Raw genomic sequence first — 26,407 nt, 5'->3', positions numbered from 1 at the left:
CGTAAGTCCAAATGATCACAAATTACCCTGCGTGCAATAGAACGGTGCCTCTCAGGGTCTCAAGACACATCTTGCTAAGGACTTCTCCACCGACTCTTCTGGTCTTACGTGTTTGGTTCAGAGTCTTTGATACCGTAATACAAACTGATCTAAGCGCATAGTGAATATCTCCCTCTATAGTCTCATGTGAAATAGGTTGCAAATAAATGAAGGCCGCAGAACAAATCACTAACTTGGCTTGAATCTTCGATGCATTAACAGGTAGATAATGAAGACATCTATGAATCCAAACACGAAATAAAGCTGCCGGTGAAGTGGACCGCACCCGAAGCCATTCGTACTAATAAATTCAGCATTAAGTCCGACGTGTGGTCTTTTGGAATCCTTCTCTATGAAATCATTACTTACGGCAAAATGCCTTACAGCGGTGAGTGATTAATTCATAAAGGGGGCCTTTCCACTGCAGGTCACTTGCTTAGATGTGACTTTAACTGCTTTGCCTAGACTCGGAGGACAGAGTTATGAGGCTGGCCATACCATGTGCCTGTAGGAGCTCGGTAGATAAAATTTGATGATGATAATTTGCATTAATGAGGTGGTTTATTGCTTTCTTCTCCTTCGCTCTTGGATTGCAGTCTTATAGACATGACTTGCTGCAGGTTTTAGTTTAATGTCTCCATCCTGGGAAGTGGATGGTAGGTCTCATGGCTTCATCAAGGGAAGTAATTTTCTTTTAACCCAGAGTTTAGTGTCTATAAGTTGAAGAATCTGATTGTCCACTTTTTTCTTGTTGTTCTATTCTGTGTTTCTTAGGGATGACAGGTGCTCAAGTAATTCAGATGCTGAGTCAAAACTACAGACTACCCCAACCATCTAACTGTCCACAGCAATTCTACGGCATCATGCTGGAGTGCTGGAACGCAGAGCCTAAACAACGGCCAACGTTTGAGACCCTGCACTGGAAACTTGAAGACTACTTTGAAACAGACTCCTCATATTCAGATACAAATAATTACTCAACATGAACAGCAAAGAAGAGAAAGAAAAGTAATGAAGATGTGAAAAAAAAAATGGAATCATCAGTCCAGAGATAGTCTTATCAACCAACTGTGAAATCAGTTTATTTGACATATTCAGGTGGTAGGATGAACTCAGGCATACATTATATGTAAAAAGATTATTTGTGTATTTTATTGACTAGAAAACACTGCAGGACAGTATACAATGATATGTCATTTTTTTCCCCCTCACTGCCTGGTAAAAATCAAACACATGAAATGAAGTTATTTTTCCTTTTAAGAGCTACTCACATTTCTATTTATTGTTTGAAATGCCGATCAAAGAGAATCAACAGATGATAGAGTTTACTCAGTAACTGTTGTAGCATTTTCCTGTTTACTGATTAAAGTGCTTAGTCATTATTCCTCAAATTTCTGAGTCCCATCAGCTTGTTATTATGAAGGAATTTGATTGCTTTGCCGCACAGCAGGACCTGTGCTTTGAGATTTTTTTTTCTCTTTTAAAATATCCTTTAACTACAATGATGGCAAAGCCATGGTAAACGACTTGATTGTACTTGAAGTAATTGCACATGTTTTTTCCTATGCATAAGAAAATGAAGCAGCTGTTGAGAAAAAGAATTAAAGTCTTTCTCATTTTGTAGAAGGAAATGATGGAGTTTTTCTATACCTCAGTATGTGTCATCAGAGAATCATCTGCATTAGTTTTAATCTCTTAATGTCGGAAATCAGGTTGCAAAGCCGATGAATTTGTTATGTATGGGATATAAGGAAACCACCACATTGCCCACCAGGTCTGAGAAATAGATATTAAAGTGGTTTAGGGAAGCTAGCAGAGAGCTGGAAGATTGCTGCAGCTTTCTAAGTAATAATAAAAATTTCCTTTGGCACACAGGCCAGTTTTAAATTGGCTGCAAAACAGGCCAAGCCCTGCTTTAGCTCTCGGGGCTAGCAATAATGTCTGAATGTGGTTATAAACTCTTGATTTTGCCTGTTAAGACACAAAGCTTTTTAATATCTTAATTTTTTTTCTAATCCTGGCAAAGCACTTCTCTGTTTTCTTAGGCAATGAGTGTATCAAATGTTCTGCCTCATCAGACAGTGAGCAAGACTTCTCCAAAGTGATGTCAAAGTCAGCTCTATATAGTCCAAGACCTAATGCGCAGCACTGAATGTCCATTCCAAGAGGAAACATGGTGTATCAAGTTTACCTTTCATCCTTCCTTAACAGAGATGGTCACAAAAAAACCCTGGCAATTAAAAACAGTAAATTCTTTCAACTAGGAACTAGGAGGCAAGGCACCAGGGACTAACCACTAGGCATTTGGTGATGTCACTCTCCTAGTTGCTATGGTAAAAATCCTGACAAAAAACAACTTAGAGGAGACAGGGTTTATTCTAGCTCACAGTTCCGGGTCAGTCCATCACTTCCCACCCACATCTAAGAGGTGAGAGAAATAAGTCCATGCGCACAAGGCTTGCTTGCCTACTTACTTGTACTCAGGTCAACTTCTACACTCTTAAAAAAAAAAGTCTGGGACCCCTTTGCTTAGGGAATAGTATGTCACACAATGGGCTGGATCTTCCCAGATCAATTAACTTAATTAAGACAATTCTTGACAGACATGCCTGCAGGCTAATCCAATACAGGCAATTCATCCTTGCAACTCCTTTTCCAGGGGACTCTAGCTTGTGTGAAATAGTCAATTATAGCTAGTCATCAGGCCACTTAAGACTCGTTCGTATCTTATCAAAATTTCCCAACGACTGCAAATATCGTCTGGGTTCCTGTGGTCACAGAGGGCTGTCAATAGTAAGTGAGGCTCCCTGTTCTCTTTATTCAACAAGAGTAAAATGGGCCACCTAACTCTGAGGCATTATCCCATGCTTCATTAAAAAAATTTCTCATTTTTTTGGGGGGCGGGGAGTGTGTGGCAAACACAGTCCTGTGCCCAATTCTGTACAACAGTCAGTACAGTGAATGTGAATGCTGTGTTGACTGGCTAGAAGAAGGTCTGCACGGAAGCTGGGGATATGAACTTCTCTAAGACAAGTTGATTATGCAAATAAAAACAAGCGATTAGTCGCTGGGTAGGTGTCCATTAACAGAACCGCTTAAGATGAATTCACTGTCAAAATTAATCTTTTGTACACGTACGTATTCGTTTAATCGTCTCAGACATTTCTGAAGCCTTTAATTTGGATCATGTGTAAAAATTACAGAAACACCCAAGAAGCAAAAACACTTGTAAGATAAAGTCAGCATTAATGTTGTAATCAGTTGGCCGAGCATGGGGTAACTTCAATTGTTTACTTGTGACTATCTTGTCTAATGTAACCAAGGAGAAGATTTTCAACAACTAGTTGGTTAAAAAAAAAAAAAAGACCCCTTTTCCTGATTTCATTTCTTGGGACAGATTCATCTTGGGCATATGGAGAGATGAAAAGATGTATTCCCACTTAACTGTGCAAATTCAAATGCTATGTACTTTTATGTGGTAGCTGATAATAATAAATTTGTAGTAAGATCTGGTTTTGAAATATAAAACGGTTCTCCTTTCCTGCTTGAATACCAGCTGAAACTTGTTTAACTCACTGTGTTTGATTCTTGGGGACATTTATGTACAAAGCTCTGTCAAAGCGATCTATTATTCCTGTTTTTAACCTGATGGATCATGGGGAAAAATAATAGATTCAGTTATGAGAAGCAGTAATAGATTTTTTTTAAAAACTGACATAAATTTCCCTCCCTGTATAGAATAAAAGGATCAGGAAAAAGATAGGCTGAATTTCCTACAAACGAGCCAGCTCTTGTTCAAGTTACCTCCCATAAATTGTTGCCAAGCATTTTCTATGTAATGTTTTATTTATGTAATCTAGTTATTTGAAGGAGGTAGTGAGGGATGTGAGTACATCGTTTTATGTGGTATTTCAAATAATTTTTGACAAAAGCCTTAAGAAGTTTTGTGATAGGAAAATTCAAAATTCCATTAAGCCTCCTTTTAAGAACATAAGGAAGGAAATAGGTTTAAATTACTCAAGGTCAAAGAGGCACAGAGTGGAGTCCTAGGAGTTACACAGGGCTGAACGTCTCCTCGTCAGACACAGAGTCCAATCCACAGTGGTGTGAACGGGCAACCTGACAGGACATGAGTGAAGACGCCTGTAGGGGGATACTACCACACTCACAGGTACCACCACACCTGTTTTTGTGTGATAGCCACGTGGATCCAGGGCACCATGAAAAACACCAGCTCTTTTGACCCAAGTTGTCTAAAAGAAAAAAAAATCTTGTAAATCTTACTGTTAGAATTTCAGGAAGGAAGCAGGGTCCAGGTGGTGCTCCATGGACCGGCAATCATGCTTTTCTTGCTATAGTAAGACATAGAGTATTTGGGGCCAAATTACCTTGCTGGTAGGTTGGTTGTGGTGGTTTTATAATATATAATATTTTATTTTTATATTTTTATAGGATATATATTTTTTATTTTTTATATTTTTATAGTATATATATATATTTTTTTTCTGAGGTGAATTGTATATGAACTGAAATGGTGATGAATGAACACCTTACTTAAATTGCATTACTGTCTCCCGTCACCGTTAAAGTGGTATTACAGTAAATTGGCTTTGTATATTTGAGAATATATACTGAGAATGCTAGTAGGCCAGTGGTTGGTTCTTGTATTTTCTGACATCACTGAGGGGAAGCTTTGGCTATAATCATCCGTAAGATGCAAAAACTCAGTGTTTTAGGAAAACAAAACCGAAAATTTGGCAGAAAGCGTTTTATAAATATTTTAAACCCCTGACCCCAGCAATTTTTTTTAATGTCTACAGTGCAATCTTTCACTGCCTAAGTTGTGCCATTAAACTCTTTCTCAGTTTTGCCTTTCCTTACCCTTTACTTATCTATGCATTGTGACAGGGTTTCTGATGTAGCTCAGGCTAGCTGTATTTAGTCCTTGAACCATCCTGCCTCCACCTCCTGAGTACTGTAACGGTAGACATGCATCACCAAACCCAGAGTCTCTTTTTTCCTCTTTTAAGAGTGTTTTTTGATAACACGAATTACTTATTCCATTTAGAAATTAACCAGAGAGTGAAAATAAAACACATTATTTAGCCATAAAGAAGAGTGAAATTATGTCATTGCAGAAAAATGGGTCGAATTGGATGACACCATGTTAAGTCAAACAATCCAGGTACAGAAAGACAGCGATGGCGAGTTTTCTTTCATATATAGAAACTTTTTAAAAAATGAGCTGAACTTAGAAGAGAGACTATTGGGAGTAGGAAAGGAGGAAGATAGGCAGGTAAATTTCTATGAGTTCAAGACCAATTTCAGGACACACACACACACACACACACACACACACACACACACACACACACACAGAGTCTCCTAAAACCCAAGACCTCCCCTTATTTGTATAAAAGACCACCAACCAAAAAAATAAAGAACTAGGAAAGAGGGAACGGGGCCTGAACAAGAAAAGCTAGAGAGAAAAAGGTAAAAGAAGGCAGAGAGAAGGGTAGTTATGATGAAAGCGCTGAAGCAGAGAGCTGATTAATTTCCTGAATATACAGTTACAATAGAAATGTATTGAAACCCTGAATTGTGGAGCCTATAACAAGTTTGCTTATACTCTTTAGTCAGATAATATTATGTATGTAGATTGCAAGGAAAGAGATGCCTCGTCATGTCTAAGTACTCTTTTTACCTGAATGGTTAATTTAATGCAATACATTCTAATATAATGCCTTTTTTCATTCTCATGGGAAATAATCAGCTTTTCCAGAAAAGAGAAGCCATCTCAGATATGCCTTATGTAGTGATTTCACCTAGAATACTATAGTAACCACAAAACAATGTTAGGGAAAGATGACTAAAAGCAACTAAAATTATTCTACTTGGAAGAAGTAAAACATTAAAAAAATTCCTCAGATATTAGAATAAAGGCTTTATACTATACTGCTTGTTACATTTAAAATTTATGAGGCATAAACTTTTTAAAACATAAAATTTAAGGATAAAAGCATATTATAGATGTTAATGAATTTTCAAAATATGTGCTTATTGAGAAACTGTGAAATAAGTCCAGCTAAGCACATGAGTATTTTTAAGAAAGGAAGAGAGATTTTTGTCTTTTAAAAACACTCATTTTCAATTTCATTCATATTTCTAGTTCACATTGCCTTTTAGTATTCTTATTAAGTAGTTAAATGTGATTATATATTATATTTGATTATATATGTAATGAAAAGATAAAAAGACATCCATTAACTGTACTGTTCTTATAATGCTATTATTTTCCTGATTCAAATTCAACTAATTTAAAAATAATTCTTTACTTCTAGATTTTTAAAACATTAAGAAAAGATCAACTTGGAAATATTTTTTTTTTGCCTTACTCATTGTCTATAGTGGATTTGTTTAATACAAAATAAGCAAACTGCTTATTTTTAACAGTTGGCTCAAGTGTTTCAGAAATGTTGGTTGTAGGCCTACCACACAAACTTAACATGTTCCACGGCAAGTAAAATGGGCCCTCAGTTGACTACATTAAAAGCCTTTGTAGGATGAAAAGTAGGCTCAAGAATCCAGGATCTGTGGTGCTGTCTTTGCCAAATATCACGAGGCAAGTTGCTCTGGTGATAGGGATGGTGGCTTTACTGCCTTTCACCCCAGCAGAGAGTGCCCCCTTTGGGGGCAGAAAATATACACCCCAACTTTGCTCCCTTTCATTGGTTGCATTCATGTGACTTTGCCCACATACCAAAAAAAGCTGGCCGTGCAGTCCCACTGTGTGTCCAGAAATAGGTTTCAGCAACACTCAGTGAGCAACACAAGAGTCCGTCACAATACATTAGAACATTTAGTGAGCTTCAAGTGGTGCACTACCACACATACCTATCCATTGTTTGTGTGCATGCGTGCGTGTGTGCATGTGTGTGTGTTTCTGTGTGTGTCCCGTATGGACACTAGTGGAGGTCAGAAGTTGGCCATGGATGTCTTCTCTATCGCTTTTATTTGAGACAGGGTCCCTCAATGACTTTGGAGCTCACTGTTTTGGTTAAAACAATTGGCCAGCAAACCACAGTGGTGCTCCTGCCTTTGCCTCCCTGCCTTTGGGGGCTTCTGACTCTTGGTAGGCACACCCAGGGTTATACAATAGCATTGGAGGTTGAGCTTAGAGCATATATCTGCACACTTGTGCAGGAAGCTCTTTATCCACGGAACATCTCTCTGGCCCCTACCATCCATTGTTTTCTTCCACCAATAATTTTATTATTCATTTAATAAGAACTTATTGGTTTCCTGTTGACAATAGGCATTCAATAGCAGGCAGTTGGCTAGATGCTTGGGTAAAACTGAACAGTGGAGACATTGTCCCTGCTTTCTTACAGTTTTCAATCTGCCGTGGAGTCAGAATGGGATAATTGCATCTCAGCCTACAAACCTGTATGCACAACTTGCCTCTGGTTTTCCTTCTAAGAATTAAATTATGACCTGTAATCACCAGTGCAGTATGCATTTCCCCACCCATTTCATTTAGCCAAAAAACAGACAAAAACCAAAACCAAAACCAAACAACAAACAAATAAAAAACCCAAACCAAACCAAAAACAAAACAAAATGAAAAAACCAACCAACCAACCAACCAACCCCCCCCCAAAAAAAACAACAACAACAACAAAAAAACCCCAAACAAACAAAAAACCAAACCCCACAGAACACCTTTATGAAAGACCTCGAGAGGTAACCAAAAGACAACATTGGTTCCCTCAGGCCCCCTTTTTTGTCCTCTTTAAGCATGAAACCCAATATCCATCTTCAACCAGGAAGAAAACCTGGATCTGGAAGTTGTCCCTGAGTGTTTGACGAGAGGAAGCTGCAAAGGAGCCATGGTCTGCAGTGTAGGAAAGCAGAAATTTACCACTCCCACTCTTAACCTCTGCTGTTTAGGATCTGCGGTGTCCATTTCTGAATAAAATCCTATCCACTTCAAACCTGTGTTCCGATGTTACTTTTAAAGAAGTCTTAGTTGATTCTGGATTTTCTCCCCAAAGTCCTAAGTGTTTGCAATACAGTAAAGCAGTTGAGGAGAGAGTCTTGTTCATCGTCCTGATCATGTGGCCACCTGGTCAGGTATTAGCTGTTCTTGGAAGAATCTTGGCCTTGGATCTTCCCTATCTAATGAAGCATGCATCTAAGGACAATGGTGAGGAACTGAGCCCTCTCTCTAAATATTGAACAGCCCAGAGTGGCTCTCTTCCACAGTATTCCCGTTGTGAGAAAGCCACCTGGAACATTCATCTTCTGTTTCTTCTTGGTCATAAAGGTGCCCCTAAACTCAAATGTCCCCTCAGAGGAGAATAGACCCAAGTTAGGACAAGCCAGGACACTCCTGCCTCATGCACGAAGAGTGGTGTATAAAAGGCTTGATATTTGCCTTTCTTACATCCCAGAACAGGACCCTGAGGACAACCCGTGAGTCCCCTTGACTCACTTTTTCCTTGTGTCCTTGGAGTCTTCAGTCTTTCAGCGTATTGGGGTTGAGTGGATCCGAAGACTGAAGGCCACTTCAAGAGCCTTCGATTTAAATCTCTCCAAAGCCAAGCTTTTGACTTCAGTTTTCCTATTTTCCAACTATAATGATCTTCCTTCCTGTGGATAACACGCGCATCCTGATCTATTTACGAGCTTGTGGAGGGAGAACCTGGGCATGACACAAGAGTTCCTGGGACATGTGTCACAAAATGTCTTAAAGGTGCGCAAAACGTAAGCGACTATGGTTGTTCTGGGTGTGACAAAGATATGTGGGATGCTGTGCGAGTGCAGGGCAAGATCCTGCAACTAGACGCGAGGCTTGGGAATGAAGGAAATGATGCTTCTCTGTGGTCTGAAGGAAGCAAAAATGCCAATGCCTGACAGGAGACAGAGTAGACATGGCAAAGACAGATTCTGCACAGAAGAAGATAGTAAAGAACTGGAAGACAGCTAGAGTCTCTCCAGAGTGAGGGAGTGAGGTGGCATGAACCCAGGTTAGAGGTAACCAGGAGAAGTGGATGGAAGACAGCCTGGTGGGGGAGAGTACCAGATGAAAACCAAAGGATAGGAGAATTTCAAACAGTGAAAATGGTAGAGACATGACTTTGAAATTACGTTTCTCTTACATGAGCCAAGAATGGAACTCATGGCCAATTACATTGAACTTGAAAATGAAGGGGGTAGAGCATGGAATCTTTCCTTTAGTATTTAGCAACCAGAGAGCCAGAGTTAAAAAAAACATGTTCATTTGAGAATCAGGCTCAATGTCCAACAGCATGGGCTGAGACCAAGTGGGAGGGAAGAGGTTTGAGACCACACGTATCCCGTAGACAACTTTTCCGGATACATAGGTGGTGAAGACACAGATAGCAGCTAATGGTGAATGCAGAATTCATGGGAATGCATGTGTTTCTAAACATAGGAGACACTAGATTTGTTTGGTAGCTTAAAGTAGGGCTACCAGAGGGTGTATCAGCAGGTACATGCTAAGTATTAGTACAAGGTCCAGCGTTCTGTGTCTCTGATGATTCTAAAAGAATACTCTATTTCTACCTTGGTCATTGAATTTGTATGGCTTCCACAACATGGTTCTTCACTCTTTTAGGGTGACTTAAACCTGGAATATAGTAAATACGTATACTTAACTGGTTTACCTCTTATTTCAGAGCGACCATTTAGTTTGTTCTAAGGAAAGGCTCAGACTGCCATTTCTTTATGTATTTTTTCCATGTCTGGTCTAGTTTCCTAATATTCTTGGAATATCAGATTAAATTTCTTTAGAAAGAGAAGTTTCACCTAGCTTAGAGAAGTGTTTAAAAAAAAGAGAAAAAATTTAAGTAATTCCAAGTGAAATGTCTATTCATTTCCCCTGGCTATGGACGTCAGATCTAATTATTCAGAATGAAACAATATGGCTCATTGCAGATGAATTATGAAATCCATTTAAAAGTATGTTAAAATAGTGTCAAGGAGGTAATAGGAGATTTGAGATTTAATATCTCAGGGGGAAGACATTTAAACTATCCTAAAGAATAAAATTATAAGCAAAGAGAAAAGAGAAAAGGAATAAAAACAAAGGAAGATGAGGCTATTTTAAGAAAATGTATCACCAAAATCTCCGGGAAAGATGTTTCTTCCTGTGTCTGATGTAGACTGGTTTAAGAATAATGCAGTAATGTTCTTATCTGATTATTAAATACGTGTGGTTAAAGCTTGGAGTTTCAGGACCTGAATCAGACAAAAGAGGTTTTGTAATAAAATATTTGTGGGCATTATCTCCAGCTTAATTTTATAGTGCTCCAGAATTTTCAAACTGAGAAGGACCCTTGAGACCATGTAGTCAGACATTTAGGATATCTTACCTTCTGATAGAAGGAGATGCAGAGGCCAAAATAATAAAAAGCAAAGGACTGGTAGCCATTTGGGAGAGAATTTCCTTCAAATGAAACTGCTCCATGGACTCTGTCTCCATGCAGAATTGCATATCTTCACGGAAAGATAAGATGAAAACAGTGCGTTGAGTCATCTTTTTCTCCCCTTTCCTTTTAGAGAAGCCCGTGGCATTCACCCTCGAGAATCAGACACCTCTAATGGTTTATTTCCTGTTTGTGCAGTAAAACCACAAGTCATGGAAGCTGCAAAATTTTACGCAAGTGGGCACAAACGCCAGCATCAAGGAACAGTGAAAATCAAAGATATGGGGTAAGCTACTGATGAGTTCTCAAAATGACCAGCAGATGGGGGCCCAGGTTGCTGCTGAGGACTTTGTGTCAGAAGGAAACAGCAAAGGAGAGCAAAACTGACATAAAATTCTCATATCACACTTAGCTTGTGTCAAATATTAGGGAATGTTGAGTCCTCCGGTCTTAAGTGCTCAGCTCAGACCTTCAATGAAGACCTGGATGATATAATCTCTCTACTGTGTCCTCAATTTAGAGAAACACAAAAGTACATATTTCAATTCCTGTAGAATTTAGTTACTAAAATAGATTTGAGTACTCCTCACCAAAACAGACCTTATAGTACATCACCTTTATCAATATTTTTATATGTATTTTATAATGCCTCCTGCATAGATTCTTACATTATATTAGATTCCTAATTATATTTTAAATGAATTGAAATACCTTTTATATACCTTTGCTCACATTCTTATTCACCCATTTAGCCAGTAATTATAAATAGATCTCTGTGAAATTAATTCTAGAAAACTAAGATTACTGTTAATACATTGGGATTGCTGTTAATACAAAAAAAAAAAAACCCACTTTTAACACTAACATAAACTGACAACTCACAGTTTATATTCTTCAAGCATAGGTGACATAAATTATTAATACACTAATGAAAATTGTACGATTTTCCCCCCACTGTGCTTTAGACTGTTTAGATCAGGAAACAGGGGGAAATGATATGTTGCTTGTGGTATTAACTCTACTTAATTTGAAACCTTAGAATAATTTTATTTTCTCCCACTAAATACTTAATACATTTTCAGCATAAAATTTAAATATTTATATGTCAAATATTGATTTCATACTAATACTTTTAGCATATCTGAGTCACAGGGATATGTTTTGGAAGCCAAAACACAGCTAATCTGTATTTTATTATCTATTCACTATTATGATTACAGACATGTATTTCAGCCCCCGTATATAAAATAAATAGATATCTAATGATCTAAAGAATTAAAATACATGTGCTTCTCCTATAAAAATGACACAATTGCCTTATTCCTTTCATTTTTGGCATGGCCTTGCTAGATTTTCACCAGGAAAGGCCTAATAAGAAAAAGATTTTCCACCAGAGAAACTCTACCTGGTTAAATATAGGGACATGCCTGTGCAACATCAGCTTTCAGTCTTATTGGCCTTGTTTTGGGAGGAAAGGGGACTTTAGAATTCCACAAAGTTTCTGGCTGAAGTGCTAAGATAAAATTTTGCCCTTGGTTCCATTGAGAGAAGACTCCATCTACCTTATGTGGCGCTTCTGAATATGAGTCACACTGAGTCATAGCAGGGAACCAAGAATGTAGCAGAAAGACGAAGGGTGGTGCCTTCAGAGGAATTCAGGGATTTCTCAGGTTCTAGATCTCATGATGCTGTCCCCTGGTTTCCTTCTTCGTACTTTCTGGTTTGCCAAATGGTAGGACAGAGACCTGAGAAGAGGAGAAAAAAAGCAACTAAGAAGAAGAAAAACAGAGCAGAGAGACCAGCAGAGCTATCTTAGAAGAACTACCTCTTCTCTTTTGAGATCTTAGAGTTTTACTGTCTTTTTTTCCAGTCTTAGCCAGCATACCTTGGATCCTGAAGCCAGAGGTAGGCTAATCTCTGTGAATTTAAAGCCAGGTTGGCCTACATAGTGAGTTCTAGACCAACCAGGGCAATGCAGTAAGATCCTACCCCTCCACATTAACTACAAATTCAGAAGACTTTTCTCTAAGAAGTTCTAGTGAGAGTTTTCAACCTATGAGTCTTCTCTTAGGACATGAAAAAAAGAAGTCTTGAATCTTTGGCTTTTGATATTTTATGTTTTAAGGGACCAATTACCTTATTGAAATTAACATTATCGGGTTTATATTTAATATATATATTTTTTACCTATCTTCATTTTCCATACCTGCTAAATTACTATACTCATTCTTGGTGCTTTCATCCTATTTTGAAAATAGAGGTTCCTTCTTCAGTGAATTTGAGAATTCCTTTGCTCTCATGCAGCTTCTTTGCCTCATGTTTTTTTCATGTGTTACTAGACGGAAGATATTCAGTTAGTTGGTCTCACAGAAAGTGCAGCCCTAGAGAGGAGGTGTGGTAGGGAGAGCTCAGTGTGTGGAAGAAGAGGCCCATTCTCTCCGAATTCACACTTCACAATCTACATCACATTAAAAACAAAACAAAACAAAACAACTTTCCGTAATACAAATGTCACGTGGAATCGTTAATATGGAAGTCTCCAGTACATAGAAAATCTGAATGACTTAAGTTGAACCTTGATCTGAATTCCCTCACAGTTTAGTCTAAAATAATCTCTGACCCAGAAGGATCTTTCTTCATATCATATATGAGCTAGTCTCACCATAGCACCTGATGTGGAGAGGGCAGTAAGTAGACGAAAATCTCCCACATTTATGCCACAGCTCTGGTGCCTCAGCTGGTGGCGAGGGAAGCATTTCTCCTAGGGCATGCTAGTGTGATCTGGTTATGGTCAGGTCACCTGGTGTCTGGTAGCCAGGTGGTTGAAGTTTCTGTTTCCTATAAGAACTTCCATTCAACGAGGGACATGAGTGAAGGAGAAGAGTGCAACCCTGGAGCCAAGTGTGACGTCATTCTCTGCTAGTTTCTGCTACAGCCCTGGCTCCAGAAATAGGCTGCTGGTTCAGAAAGTTTCCCATAGAGAAATTTCCTGTACAGACACAGATTTATTCATTAGACTGCCAGCTTTCAGGGTAACGTAAAAAACAAATGGACAGGATCCATTTTCTTTCAAGGCTGATTTTTACAAGGGGTTCTTTCTCGGTAAAGATACCATTCCATTTTCTTAATGTGAAATCAAAGAAGAAATTACCTGGGGTTGGGATCATTACAGACAGAATTTGGAATGAAGAATGGATCATTTCACCCACTTAAACTAGATAAAAGAGTTTGTGTTGCTTCAAGGTTCAGCCATGCTATGAACAAGAGCAACATTCACAAACAGTCCTAAGAGCCACACAAAGTGTCGTTTGGCCGGGCTTATGATTTAGTCCTTTGCAGAGACTTGACTCCTGAGGTAGACCGACTCTCAGGATATATGTGAGCTTTCATAAGAGGAGATTTCTGAACCATAAAGGGAATCTTCAGGTCAAATAAACGTATATTTATAATCTAACTCAGTTATCTGTAAGCTAAATCTTCACTCACAGTTCCAGGCTGTTCCACTCTTTAGTGTTTTTATTCTGGAGAAGGATGTTTTACGTTAAGTTAAAGTGGTCATGCAGCCACTCATTCATTTTCATTCTCCAACTGTTGGAGTACCTATTATGTGCCAGATATGGTCTCAGCCCTGGTGATAAGGAAACAGAGAAAGGAAGTCTCCATCCTACATCCTAAGGGTGGTTTTACTTTAACCTCACCTTGACCAAATGTTTCTACCTCAGTCATACAGTGTAATAACTCAAAGGTCAACGGTGTGGGAAATAGAGGTAAACCAGAGCTGGATTGCTTCTCGTGCTGTAACTGATCTTTGAAGTTCTGAAAGACTTTGTCTACGCACTTTTTTTGTGTGGTTGGGTTCTTCCTTGGAGAACATTTCAGTTCCTGGACATTGACAATCACTTGAAGCCAGTTTCAACTTAGCCATGCCAAGAAAACAGAAAACCAGCCATCTCCTCTCTGTGAAACGGAGCATTATCAGTCGTTTTCTTTCAGTCAGAACATTTCTAGAAATGTTTCAAATGGAATTTATACAGAATGATTTCAGGATCCTGTTTGAATACTTTTTTTCTTTGTATCAAAGTAATGTTTAAGTTTTCTGAGGTCAGATTTTACATGAAAAGAGCAACACCAGGCCACTGGTAGCAACTGAGGTCTTTCTACATAGGAACTATGTAGCGACAAGGACCTCACTCTGTTCCCCTGTAAAGGTTTTTCTTTGCTTTGTCTCTTGGAAGTGTTTTTGCAATCGTGGCCCATCCATTACCAATAATAAATCTAACTTGAAGCCTGTGATGAATCAGTAGACTTGAGCCTAGTAGTAAGTGTGTACAAGGCCCCTTCTTGCCAAGAACTTAAACCTTACCCCAGGCTGTAGATTTCCCCAAATTTTCAAATATTCTAACTAGTGCCGCATAGATATTGTATGCTCTATGAGAGTTATACTTCATAGTTACAATTGCCTTTGATGGCTCAGTGCATGGCATGCTCCATTTCAATGTACAGGTGTATCTCCCAAGATTTGAAACTAACTTATTTGAAATTAACTTAATTTTTTCCTATATGTCATAATCTTCATCTTTGCCTAACCTTTCTGAATTCTCTCAGATGGCAGAACTTTCATATCTACTTACTTTCCCTTCTCTAAGATTTGCGCTGAAGCTTGTGAGAGTGACTTATTTAGATGGTGACCATAACCACTTTCCCCCTTTAGTATACTTATTCACTTATTAGTGGATTTTCAAAGGCAGTGTTATACACGAGTCAAATGAACACAACAAGCCTCCAAGTGGTTGAAGAATTTATCTTGATCTGTATTTGAAACAGAGGAATTGGTCACCCAAAACATTCAATAGCAAATTGGGTGTGGTACTTCATACTTGTCTTCTAAGCATTTGAGAGACTGAAGCAATAATATTACATCAAGCTTGGTATTAGTCTGCACTACATAATGAGTATGAGGGTAGCTAAGCTACATAGCAAGAGACCCTGTCTTCAAGAAGCTAGATAAATAGACAAACAAACAAACAAAAAACAACCCATCTTTGTAAAGCTATAGAATCAGTACATTTAAAAACACATAATAGAAAATGTATTTACTTCATCAAATGACAGTCTTGTTTCCTTTAAACTTCCCTGAAGCTGCTCACTCCTGAAAGAGGGTATTAAGATTTGTTTCTTGGGTATGGGGAGATGGCTCAGTAAGTAAGGGCATATGCATAGGTAAATTCTTATATGCATAAGAATGAAAATTTGAATTTCAAGAACCCATGTAAAGGACCAAGGGGGATGTGGCAGCCCAGCTATAGTCACAGCTCAGAAGGTGGAGACAAAGAGACCTTGGAGTAAGCTGGTTAACTAGATAACCCAAAACATGGAGCTCTGGGTGAAACTGAGGGACCCTGGCTAAATGAGCAAAGTGGAGAGTAATAGAGGGTGATTCTGGATGTTGGTCTCAGGCCTCCAGCACACTTGTGCAAGCAAACACATTCTAACACACTCTTGATTTTATTGTCCTTATATGTGGCGTGCAAGAGTTAGAGGTATGTGCCATCATGCCCAACTCTCCTCATGTGTGTGTGTGTGTGTGTGTGTGTGTGTGTGTGTACATGCGCACACAAATGTGATGGCAATTTCTTTCTGACATTAGTTTGCATGACTTTCTGTTCCATTTGAGTCTCTTACTGCCTTTCATCCGGTGAACCTACCAGATGCAACATGTGACTGGGTATCAGGGATTCCACCACAGGAAGGGCTGGAGATTCAATGGTAGTTGAAAGGGATAACAATTCATCTTTGTGCCACTTACATCACAATATGATATCCTAGTGTGTGTAAACAGCCTAGAAACTAAGCTAGTGTAACCGTGAACAGTGACAATCTGTGGTAAGATTTATGAAAGCTAGAAATGTAGTGTAAAAGACAGATGAGAGGATTTCAAGTCCCAGCTAAGTTAGACATGAAAATATACAACTGCAAGGATAAAAAAAAAATGAAGCAAGACCTGAGTAGTTCTAGATAAGATAGATATATAATGGGGAGGGGCAAGAATAATCAGCAAATATAAAGGACTTAGCATACCGAAAAGGTTGTTGATAGTTTTATCTTTACTGAATTGGAGCCCTCATATACTAATTTCTTTGTCAGGTTGGAAACTGTCTACAGACATTTACAGTTAGTCCTCAGGACCTGTGGCTTCTGTAATTGGGGATTCAATGAACTGTGGATCAAAAACACTTGAAACACTAAGTTGCATGTGCACTGAGGATACATAAACATTTTCCTTGTTATTAAATGATTTACATAGCGTTACACTGCTTTTGATGTTATAAACAATCTAAAGAAGATTTAAGGCATCTTAAGGCATCTAGACGGATGTGTATAGGTTATATCTGAGGAACTTTGGAAGTCCTAGTGGGATGAAGAAATTTAGACTTTTGTGTACACATAGTGCTTACAATGCACACTGCTACATATATATTTTCTTAATGAATCCATAATAAGAGCTTAAAAATATTGTCTCAACTTTATGGAAGAGGAGACTGGCTCAAAGAGGATAGATTCTAGTGTTATCTCAGACTTGGCCGACACAGAATCAACTTTATTATTTATCAACGTATCTGTCCTGCTTCTATCAATGGAATCCTCGTTGTCTCCATTGATGGGGCATTTACTTTATGTTGCATTTGATGCATTTTTGTCATCCTGTCAGAAATGAGTTTTTGTCTATTGTTCCTTTGAGACACTTTTTTGTTGTTGTTGTTTTGTTTTTCGTGACAGGGTTTCTGTGTGTAGCCTTGGCTGGCCTAGACTCACTTTGTAGACCAGGCTGGCCTCGAACTCACAGCTGTACATCTGCTTCTGTCTCCCCAGTGCTGGGGTTAAAGGCCTGCGCCACCACCACACCTGGCTTTGAGGCACTTGTTACACATATTTCTATCTTCTCATCAGTGATTGTCTAATGTCTGCTCATTTCCTCTTCCCAGGGCCACCAGATTTTGTATCATCCTCACATTTGCCCCAAGACCTCTGACTTTCAGAAGGAAAAGGGTCAGGAAGCCGTAGTATTGATTCCTCATAGAAAACAAGTTCACCTTGCTGTTTCTCTTCTCAAGAACCATTAGAGCTTTATAGTTCAGACAATAATGAAATTCCACAAGAGTATTTTGTCTTCTAGCTCTGTTCTGTAATAACTCCTCTTTTTTTTTTTTTTTTGGTTCAAGAAAGTAAGTCTTCAGTTCTTGATTTATGATTTTTGTGTTTTCTACACATGAAGAATTATGAATACGTTGTGTAACATTTCTTTTAAGTATAAATTAGGCTATGGCATTGTTCTAACTTAGGAATCAATTCATCTTTGGAAGATCCAGAAACGGTATTATGTGTCTGTGGTTGAGAGCAGACTTACAAACACTCCTCCCTTCACCTCCACTCTGCTGATCAAACAATAGCAAAGGTGAGTGGTTTAACTATTTCTGAGGTATCTATCACAGTGTCATTTCTCAGCCACCTCTTAGCTAAATTGAATGTTACATTTATTATAAGAAAAAAAAAATCAAACACATCAATTTAGTATGTATTTACCAAGTGAGCATTATGTAAAAGACTGTTTTATTTTAAAATCTGTATTTTTTTCTTTAAAAGGAGCTTATATACCACCAGATCTGGTGCCAGGTTCATATAAGTTCATGAGTTGAGTAGTAGATTTTAGAGGATCCACAAAATATGAGTAGATAGAAACCACTATCAATTTAATCAGTCCTTAGATCTCACTTTTGTAGTAGAGTTTGAATTTCTTTCCTTTAGCCCAAAGCAGTTGCTGTGCCCAGTCCTCTCAGCATTAAGAAGCTGCCAATATTTGTCTGAAATTAAGGACTGAGAAATCAATGTTTTAAAGAAGTGCATAGTTACCAATCTCCTTTGGTATTTACTCACTTTCAGAATCACTTCCCTTTCAATCAATGCAAAGATTAAGGACTGCTTCTTCAGGATTTAGGCACTTTCCCTACATTGTATAGCAGCTGCCTCCTATTTGAAACATTCCATCTAGGAGGGCAGCTGCTTAAGCTTCAGGAAATCTAAAGGGAGGTTCCTTAAGATCCAGAGAGGAAACTACTCATAAGTCATAGGAAGTTCCTGAAATTGACCAGATACTCCAGACCTCTTCCTCCCAAGGTTATGGAAGCAAGAAAGAGGAGACGAAGACAATTCTAGTCTATGGAAGAATACTCCAATCTGTTAAATTACCAGATAGTCATGCAGAAAGCTCTAGAGTTCTGGCTTTTATGAACAGTCACCTATTCTCAGGCAGGGTTTTAGTGATGAAGCTGGCTTTGAGTGATCTATGCTCCTGTAAACAACTCCAGTAAACTCACTGACTTTTGTGGTATCATTACTTTGGTCTCCTCTTTTCCCGTCTGAGTTGAGGAGCTGTTTGTTCACGTCTTTCCAGGAATAGTGTGATATAATACCCCAATATTACCTGCTCTTTGTTCTTACAATGTAGTAATGCTACAGGAAACCAGCTGTGCACCCATGCTGGCTTTTACCACTGCAAATTGGGGGTAATCAGTAGATGGAGAGAGGGGATCAAGGTTTAAAAAATCCTTTGGAATAATTGGGTTGGCTCTGTGTAGCTCAATTTCAGCTCTCCTTTATATATTTTGTATGAGCTCCTTAGTTTTCTTGTGTAACATTAGTAATATGTATGAAAGTATATTCAAATCTATATCTTCCTAAGACCAACATGAATTCTTCTTTATGACTTAACTCAGGGATCCCAAGTTTAAATTCTACATGCAGAGATCAGTTAGGGAAATCAAGTTAGTTTAGAGCATAATGTTACACAGAGGAATGGAGACTGTGGCCATCTTACTTACTCCTATTTTTTTTCACTTTTTCCCCCCTTGGAGTGGGGTCTTTTCGGCTGACATGCAATTTGATCTACGCCAACTTAAAATAAATTTGCAGTTTTGTACTGGTTAATTTTATGTATCAACTTGGGTGGACTATGGGGTCTTCCAGGTGAGTGGTCAAACTTTACTCTCTGAGTGTTACACACACTCAGGTCATTTATGGGTGGGGGCAAGACAATCAGAAGCATGGTGAATGCAGCACAGAGTTTCCATGGAGAGCAGAAGGCTCCTATCCATCTTACGTTGTCAAATCACTTAAGTGTCAATGTCTACAGAACATACAGGGACACTTGTGAACTAAAGGTGCCTGGTGAACACATGGTAGCCAGAAGAGGAGGTGAGAAAGCAGACACCCAAGGATTTGAGAACTTTACCTGTGAAAGGAAGAAAATGAAACAGAGATTAACATAGGCCAGTGGGATCCCTTTAATGTGATATAACAAGGGAAGGAAAGACTGAAGGAAAGGGAGGAGTCACAAGAGAGGAAGGTGGTACAGGTGCTGTGGAAAGCAACACGGATTTGGAGCCAGGGAATGTTGAGAGGATGAGGTCAGGATTACACAAAGAAAAATAAAGTACAAGACTAAGGAAGGAGATTTCATTCTTCAAGAAAGATATTTATTTACATAGACCAAGAAGATCAATTATTTAGATAAAAAAATGGAAGCACACTTATCAAATTTGTGAATGCTCCCTAACCGTGAAGAATAGCTGTATGATTAATCATAAGTCAAGATTCAAGAAGTCATGTTAGAATGTGAGAATGATGAATTGAAACAAACAAAATGAACTTTCACAATGACAAATGTGGAGTTTCCCCTTCTACGAAAATAAATCACTTAAATACACAATAGAAGGGAAACGACTTAGTACCATTTCACGTGAGGAAGACTAGTGTATTGCATATAAAACACTGATGTATGCACGATGTCATCACAGTGTGATGACGGCTTTAAAGTTAGTGCAGCCCTAGACTGAACTATTAAGAGACTATAGGCTCTGGCACAGCAAAGCCATAATGCAACATAAACTGTCTGCAATTTGAATGGGCAACAATCTTTAATTGGAACCCTGATTTAGTAAGCTATAGTATGCTTTAATAATGGAGTATTCTTCAGTTAGGAAAAATAATGACCCTCTCTGTGTACTAATTTAGAAAATATCTAAGATATGTTTGAGAAAATGAAGATGTTCAGTAGTATAGGTATGGTTTTATTTATGTAAAATGTGAGAAGTAAGAAAATATAATCATATTTATCTTTATTTGCATGGAGGAGTTTGAAATTAAGAAAAGTAGGTTTAAGATGTAATAAGCTTGGAGAGGAATGATATTTCTCAATCCACTTTACTTCACTTCTGTATGAACATATGGATACATCATTAAATTTAGAATATTTTTAAAGAGATGGATCATTTGGGACAGAAGTTAGAATTGAAGAGCACAGATCCATGTACACGATCTGAATTATCATCTTCCCGCAGCAGGCTTCCCATTTCATTTTCTGCCCCTTTCAGTGACATCTATGATTACATTTGCCATCTAAGGAGACTATCGGTCCCATAATTGCCCATTGTATGTACAAACATAAATGAATATTTTAATTTTGTGACATACGCCTCTAAGAGTCTGTTATTCACGTAAGAGAGACCAGGCCAGTCTTGTTATCAGAGAAGAGCCAATGAATGCCTGCTAAAGGAGAGAAAAGTTACAGTCTATTCTACCAAGGATCACTGGAAGAATAATTCTTAGCAGGTGTTGAGACTACCCACAGAATCAGACATAGCTTCAACTCTTAAGAGACTGAACTGAGAGTCAGCAAGACAGTCACACGGCTCATCAATATGTCCCACTGTGGTATATGGGCGTGGTGATGGGTGCGGTGGTGGTGTCAAGGCCGAGAGGCTGGTAGAGTAATGAGAAGACAAGGATGGTGATTATGAGAAGATTTGGAGACAAAGATTGCCTGCTTGGCTAAAGCTGTATCAGAATTCTGAAACCTCATAAAGGCCTGTAAACTTGTAAAACTCAGTTTTAGAAAGATATTTTTTTTTCCTGTTAGTTTAGAAAGAACCCATTGCCACTTGGGGTCTGAAATTTTCTCCACTTCATAAGAGATACTAGGTCATCATGACTAAAATTGACTAAAATTCTGTTTGAAAGTTCAATTGGCAGCTATTTTTCTCCTGATAATTACTTTTTTTTAAAAGTAACTTTTTAAAAATCAAGTTCTTCTCTGGCTGTGAATTCTCACTTGGCTGTACTGTGTATAAAGTCTGGTACAATCTTTCTCTTGAACTTCAAGAGTCTACTGCACTGATCCCCTCTCTTTTTCTCATAGGCTTCCTTACCACACTTTAACACATATTGCTGAATAAGGTTTTCCTTAGCAAAAGTACTTATGACTGGCTTCTTGGTGAACACCATACTTGAGTTTAATATTAAAATAAGGAAACAAAGGGATGAAGAGGGAAGAAAGGCAAGGGGAGGGGCAGGAATAGAATCCCAAAAGAGGACAATTACAGAAAAAAATTCTGAAGGTTGTCCTCTGACCTCCATGTACGTGCGCGCACGCATGCGCGCGCGCACATACACACACACACACACCATAGGTAAACACATATACTTAAATGGAAAAATTAAAAATGTAAATTTAAGACTACTTGAAACATATGTTTATCCTTGACTAATTACTGCCATCCTAACATACTTTGCTAATAAATCACTCTAGACAAAAAAAAAAAAAAAAAAAGAGGACAATTACAGTGTGCTGTGATGAGTGTCAGGTGACTCATCTGGAAGGAAGCACACAAAGCCTGGAGGAATGGGAGAATAGGTGACAGAACTTTCAGGGCTGGAGAGATGACTCAGTCACCAGTCATCTTAACCTTATTGCTATTGCACAGAACACACATTCCCAGCATACATTTGGTTGTTCACAACCATCCTTAACTCTAGTTCCAAGGGATCCACCACTCTCTTCTGACCTCTACAGGCGTAAGGCAGGCATGTGGCAAGCATACATGAATACAGAAGGAAAACACTCATATACATAAGAACACAAAGAAAAAGGACTTGTTCTCTGTGCAGGGTTGCTTGTTCAAGGCAGGGAAGGCAATATGACTATATGTCAGTGCTGTAGAAAGGACACGGCCTCAGAATTTCAAACAGAGATGTGCTTTTTTAAAATTAATTTATTCAGATTACATCTCAATTTTTATCCCTTTACTTGTCTCTTCCTGTTCCTCCCTACCGCCCTCTTTCACCCTGTTCCCACGCCCTAGGTCTGTAACAGAACGGGACCTCCTCCCCCATCATATGTTCACAGCCTATCAAGTCTCATCTTGGTAGCCTTCCCATTCTTTCTCTGAGTGCTACCAGATCTCCCCACCAAGGGGAAGTGGTCAAATATGGGGCACCAGAGCTCATGTCAGAGTCAGTCCCTGCTCTCCACATGACTGTGGATAATGTCCTGTCCCTTGGCTAGATCTGAGTAGGGGGTTCAATATTTATTGCATGTACTGTCTTTGCTTGGTTCAGTAGCTTGAACAGACATTCTTGGGTCCAGATCCAACCATCATGATCTTCTTGTAGGTTTCTAGGACCCTTTGGATCCTTCTATTTCTCTATTCTCTTTTACTTCTCTCACCTAGAATCCCAATAAGAGGTACTCGAACCTTTTGCAATCTCCTGGTAAATGAAGACTTTCAGGGGGACATCCCTGTTGGGCTAGTGTCTAATTATAACTGAGTATATACCATGTGATTCTTTCTGAGTCTGGATTAACTCACTAAATATAATCATTTCTAGTTCCATCCATTTGCCCATAAATTTCAGGATTTTCTTGTTTTTAATAGCTGAGTAGTATTCCATAGTGTAAATGTACCACAGTTTCTTTATCCATTCTTCGACCGAGGGACATTTAGGTTGTTTCCAGGTTCTGACTATTATGAATAAGGCTGCTATGAACATGGTTGAGCATATGTCCTTGTGTGGTGGAGCATCTTCTGGGTATATTCCAAGGAGTGATATAGCTGGGTCTTGAGGTAACCCTATTCCCAGTATTCTGAGAAAGCACCAGATTGATTTCCAAAGTGGTGGTACAAATTTGTACTCTCACCAGCAATGAAGGAGTGTTCCTCTTTCTCCACATCCTTGCCAGCATGTGGTGTCACTTGAGTTTTTGATCTTGGCCATTCTGATGGGTGTAAGATGGAATCTCAGGGTCCTTTTGATTTGCATTTCTCTGATGGCTAAAGATGTTGAACATTTCTTTAAGTGTTTCTCAGCCATTCGATATTCCTCTGTTGCAAAGTCTCTGTTTAGTTCTGACCCCATTTCTTAATTGGGTTATTTGGTATGGTGGTGTCTAATTTTTTGAGCTCTTTATATATTTTGGATATTAGACCTTTGCCAGATGAAGGGTTGGTGAAGAGCTTTTACCAGTCTGTAGGCTGTCGCGATGTTCTGTTGACAGTGTCTCCTGCCTTATAGAAGCTTCTCAGCCTCATGAGGTCCCATGTATTAATTGTTGACCTTAAGGCCTTGGCTGTTGAAGTTCTGTCCAGAAAGTTGTCTCCTGTGCCAATGAGTCCCAGGCTCTTCCCTGCTTTTTCCTCCATGAGATTTAGTGTCTCTGGTTTTATGTTGAGGTTTTTAGTCCACCTGGACTTGAGTTTTGTTCATGGTGATAAATATGGGTCTACCTGAATTTTTCTACATGTAGACATCCAGTTAGACCAGCACCATTTGTTGAAGATGCTATCCTTTTTCCATTGAATAGATTTGGCTTCTTTGTCAAAAATCAAGTGTCCATATGTATCTGGGTCTTTGATTTGATTCCATTGATCAATCATCCTATTGCTGTGCCAGTACCATGCTGTTTTAATTACTGTTGCTCTATAGTACAGTTTGAGATCAGGTATAGAGATTCCTGTGGAGGATCTTTTATTGTACAGAATTGTTTTAACTATTCTGTTTTTTTTTCCATATGAAGTTGAGAATTGATCTTTTAATGTCTTTAAAAAATTGTGTAGGTATTTTGGTAAAGATTGCAGTGAATCTGTAAATTGCTTTTGGTAAGATGGCCATCTTTATTATGTTAATTCTTCCAATCCATGAACAAGGGAGATCTTTCCATCTTCTGATTCATCTTCAATCTCCTTCTTCAGAGATTTGAAGTTTTTTTCACACAATCTTTCACTTGCTTGGTTAGAGTTACTCCTAGATATTTTATGTTGCTTGTGGCTACTATGAAGGGTATAGTTTCCCTAATTTTTTCCTCTGCACAATTGTCATTTGCATATAGGAAGGCTACTGACTTTTTTGAGTTAATATTGTATCTAGCCATTTTGCAGAAGGTGTTTATCAGCTGTAGGAATTCTCTGGTGGAATTTTGGGGGTCACTTGTATACACTATCATATCATCTGCAAATAGGGATAATTTGAATTCCTCTCTTCCTATTTGTGTTCCCTTGATCTCCTTTTGTTGTCTTATTATTCTGGCTAGTACTTCAAGAACTATATTGAAGAGATATGGAGAAAGTGGGCAGCTTTATCTAGTCCCTGATTTTTGAGGAATTTTCTTGAGTATCTCTCCATTTAATTTGATATTACCTATTGGTTTGCTATATATAGTCTTTAGATATGTGCCTTGAGTCCCTGATATCTCTAAAACTTTAAACATGTATGGGTGTTGGATTTTGTCAAATGCTTTTTCTGCATCTAAGGAGATAATCACGTTTTTTTTTTCTTTCTGTTTGTTTATATGGTGGATTACACTGATAGATTTCTGTATATTAAACCATCCCCGCATGCCTGAAATGGAGCCTACCTGGTCATGGTGAATGATATCTTTGATGTGTTCTTGTGTTCAGTTTGTGAGTATTTTATTGAGTAATTTTGCATCAAGGTTTATAAGAGAAATTGGTCTGAAATGCTCTTTCTTTGTTGGGTCTTTGTGACGTTTAGGTATGAAAGTGACTGTGGCTTCATAAAATGAGTTTGGTAATGTTCCATCTATTTCTGTCTTTTAAAGTAGTTTGAAGAGTAACAGTATTAGTTCTTCTTTGAAGGTCTGGTAGAATTCTGCCCTGAAACCATCTGGCCCTGGGCTTTTTTTTTCCCTTGGGAGACTATTAATGACTGCTTCTATTTCTGTAGGGGAAATAGGACTATTTAGTTTTTTTTTATTTATCTGATATTGATTCAATTTTGGCAAGTGGAATCAATCAAGAAAATTGTCCATTTCCCTTAGATTTTCAAATTTTGTGGCATATATGCCTTTGAAATAGGATCTTATGATTCTTTGTATTTCTTCAGTGTCTGTTGTAATGTCTACCTTTTAATTTCTGATTTTTTTGATTTGGATAGTGTCTCTCTACCTTTTAGCTAGTTTGGCTAATAGTTTGTCTAGTTGATTTTCTCAAAAAACTAGCTCATGGTTTTGTTGATTCTTTCAATTGTTCTCTTTGTTTCTAATTTATTGATTTCAGCCTTGAGTTTGATTATTTCCAGATGTCTACTCCTCTTGGGTGTTTCTGCTTCTTTTTTCTAGGGGTTTCAGCTGTGTCATTAAGTTGATTATATGGGATGTGTCCAATTTTTTTTTATAAAGGTACTTAATGCTATAGATTTTCCTCTTAGCACTGCTTTCAATGTGTCCCACAAATTTGGGTATGTTGTTTCTTCATTTTCATAGAAATTTCGTTCTTAATTTCTTTCTTTATGTCTTCCCTGACCCAGATATCTTTAAGTAGAGAGTTGTTTAGTTTCCATGTGTGTGTAGGCTTTTTAGTATTTCTGTTGTTGTTGAAGTCCAGTCTTATACCATGTGATCTGATAGGATACAGGTACTATTTCAGTCTTCTTGTGTCTGCTGAGGCTTGCTTTGTGACCTACTATATGATCAATTGTGGAGAAGGTTCCATAGGGTGCTGAGAAGAAGGTATACTCCTTTGTGCTTTGGTGAAAAGTTCTGTAGATACCGGTTAGATCCATTTGATTCA

The 26,407-nt window shown here is 38.3% G+C and overlaps 1 protein-coding gene across 1 annotated transcript in view; it reads left to right on the top strand.

The window, feature by feature from the left end:
• Nucleotides 1-3,594, top strand: part of FRK (fyn related Src family tyrosine kinase) — a 103,943-nt gene extending 100,349 nt beyond the window's left edge. Inside the window, exons 7-8 of the mRNA XM_084777976.1 lie at nucleotides 262-427; nucleotides 814-3,594. Coding sequence (XP_084634102.1) covers nucleotides 262-427; nucleotides 814-1,025 — 378 coding nt within the window. The 3' untranslated portion in view covers nucleotides 1,026-3,594. The remainder of the gene's footprint in view (nucleotides 1-261; nucleotides 428-813) is intronic.
• Nucleotides 3,595-26,407: the final 22,813 nt, after the last annotated feature.

Source organism: Acomys minous (assembly GCF_964271855.1).
Source record: "Acomys minous genome assembly, chromosome: 3".
Classification (NCBI taxonomy): Eukaryota; Metazoa; Chordata; class Mammalia; order Rodentia; family Muridae; genus Acomys; species Acomys minous.
Note: the sequence above shows the minus strand (reverse complement) of the source record. Positions and strands in the feature narration are given on the sequence as shown.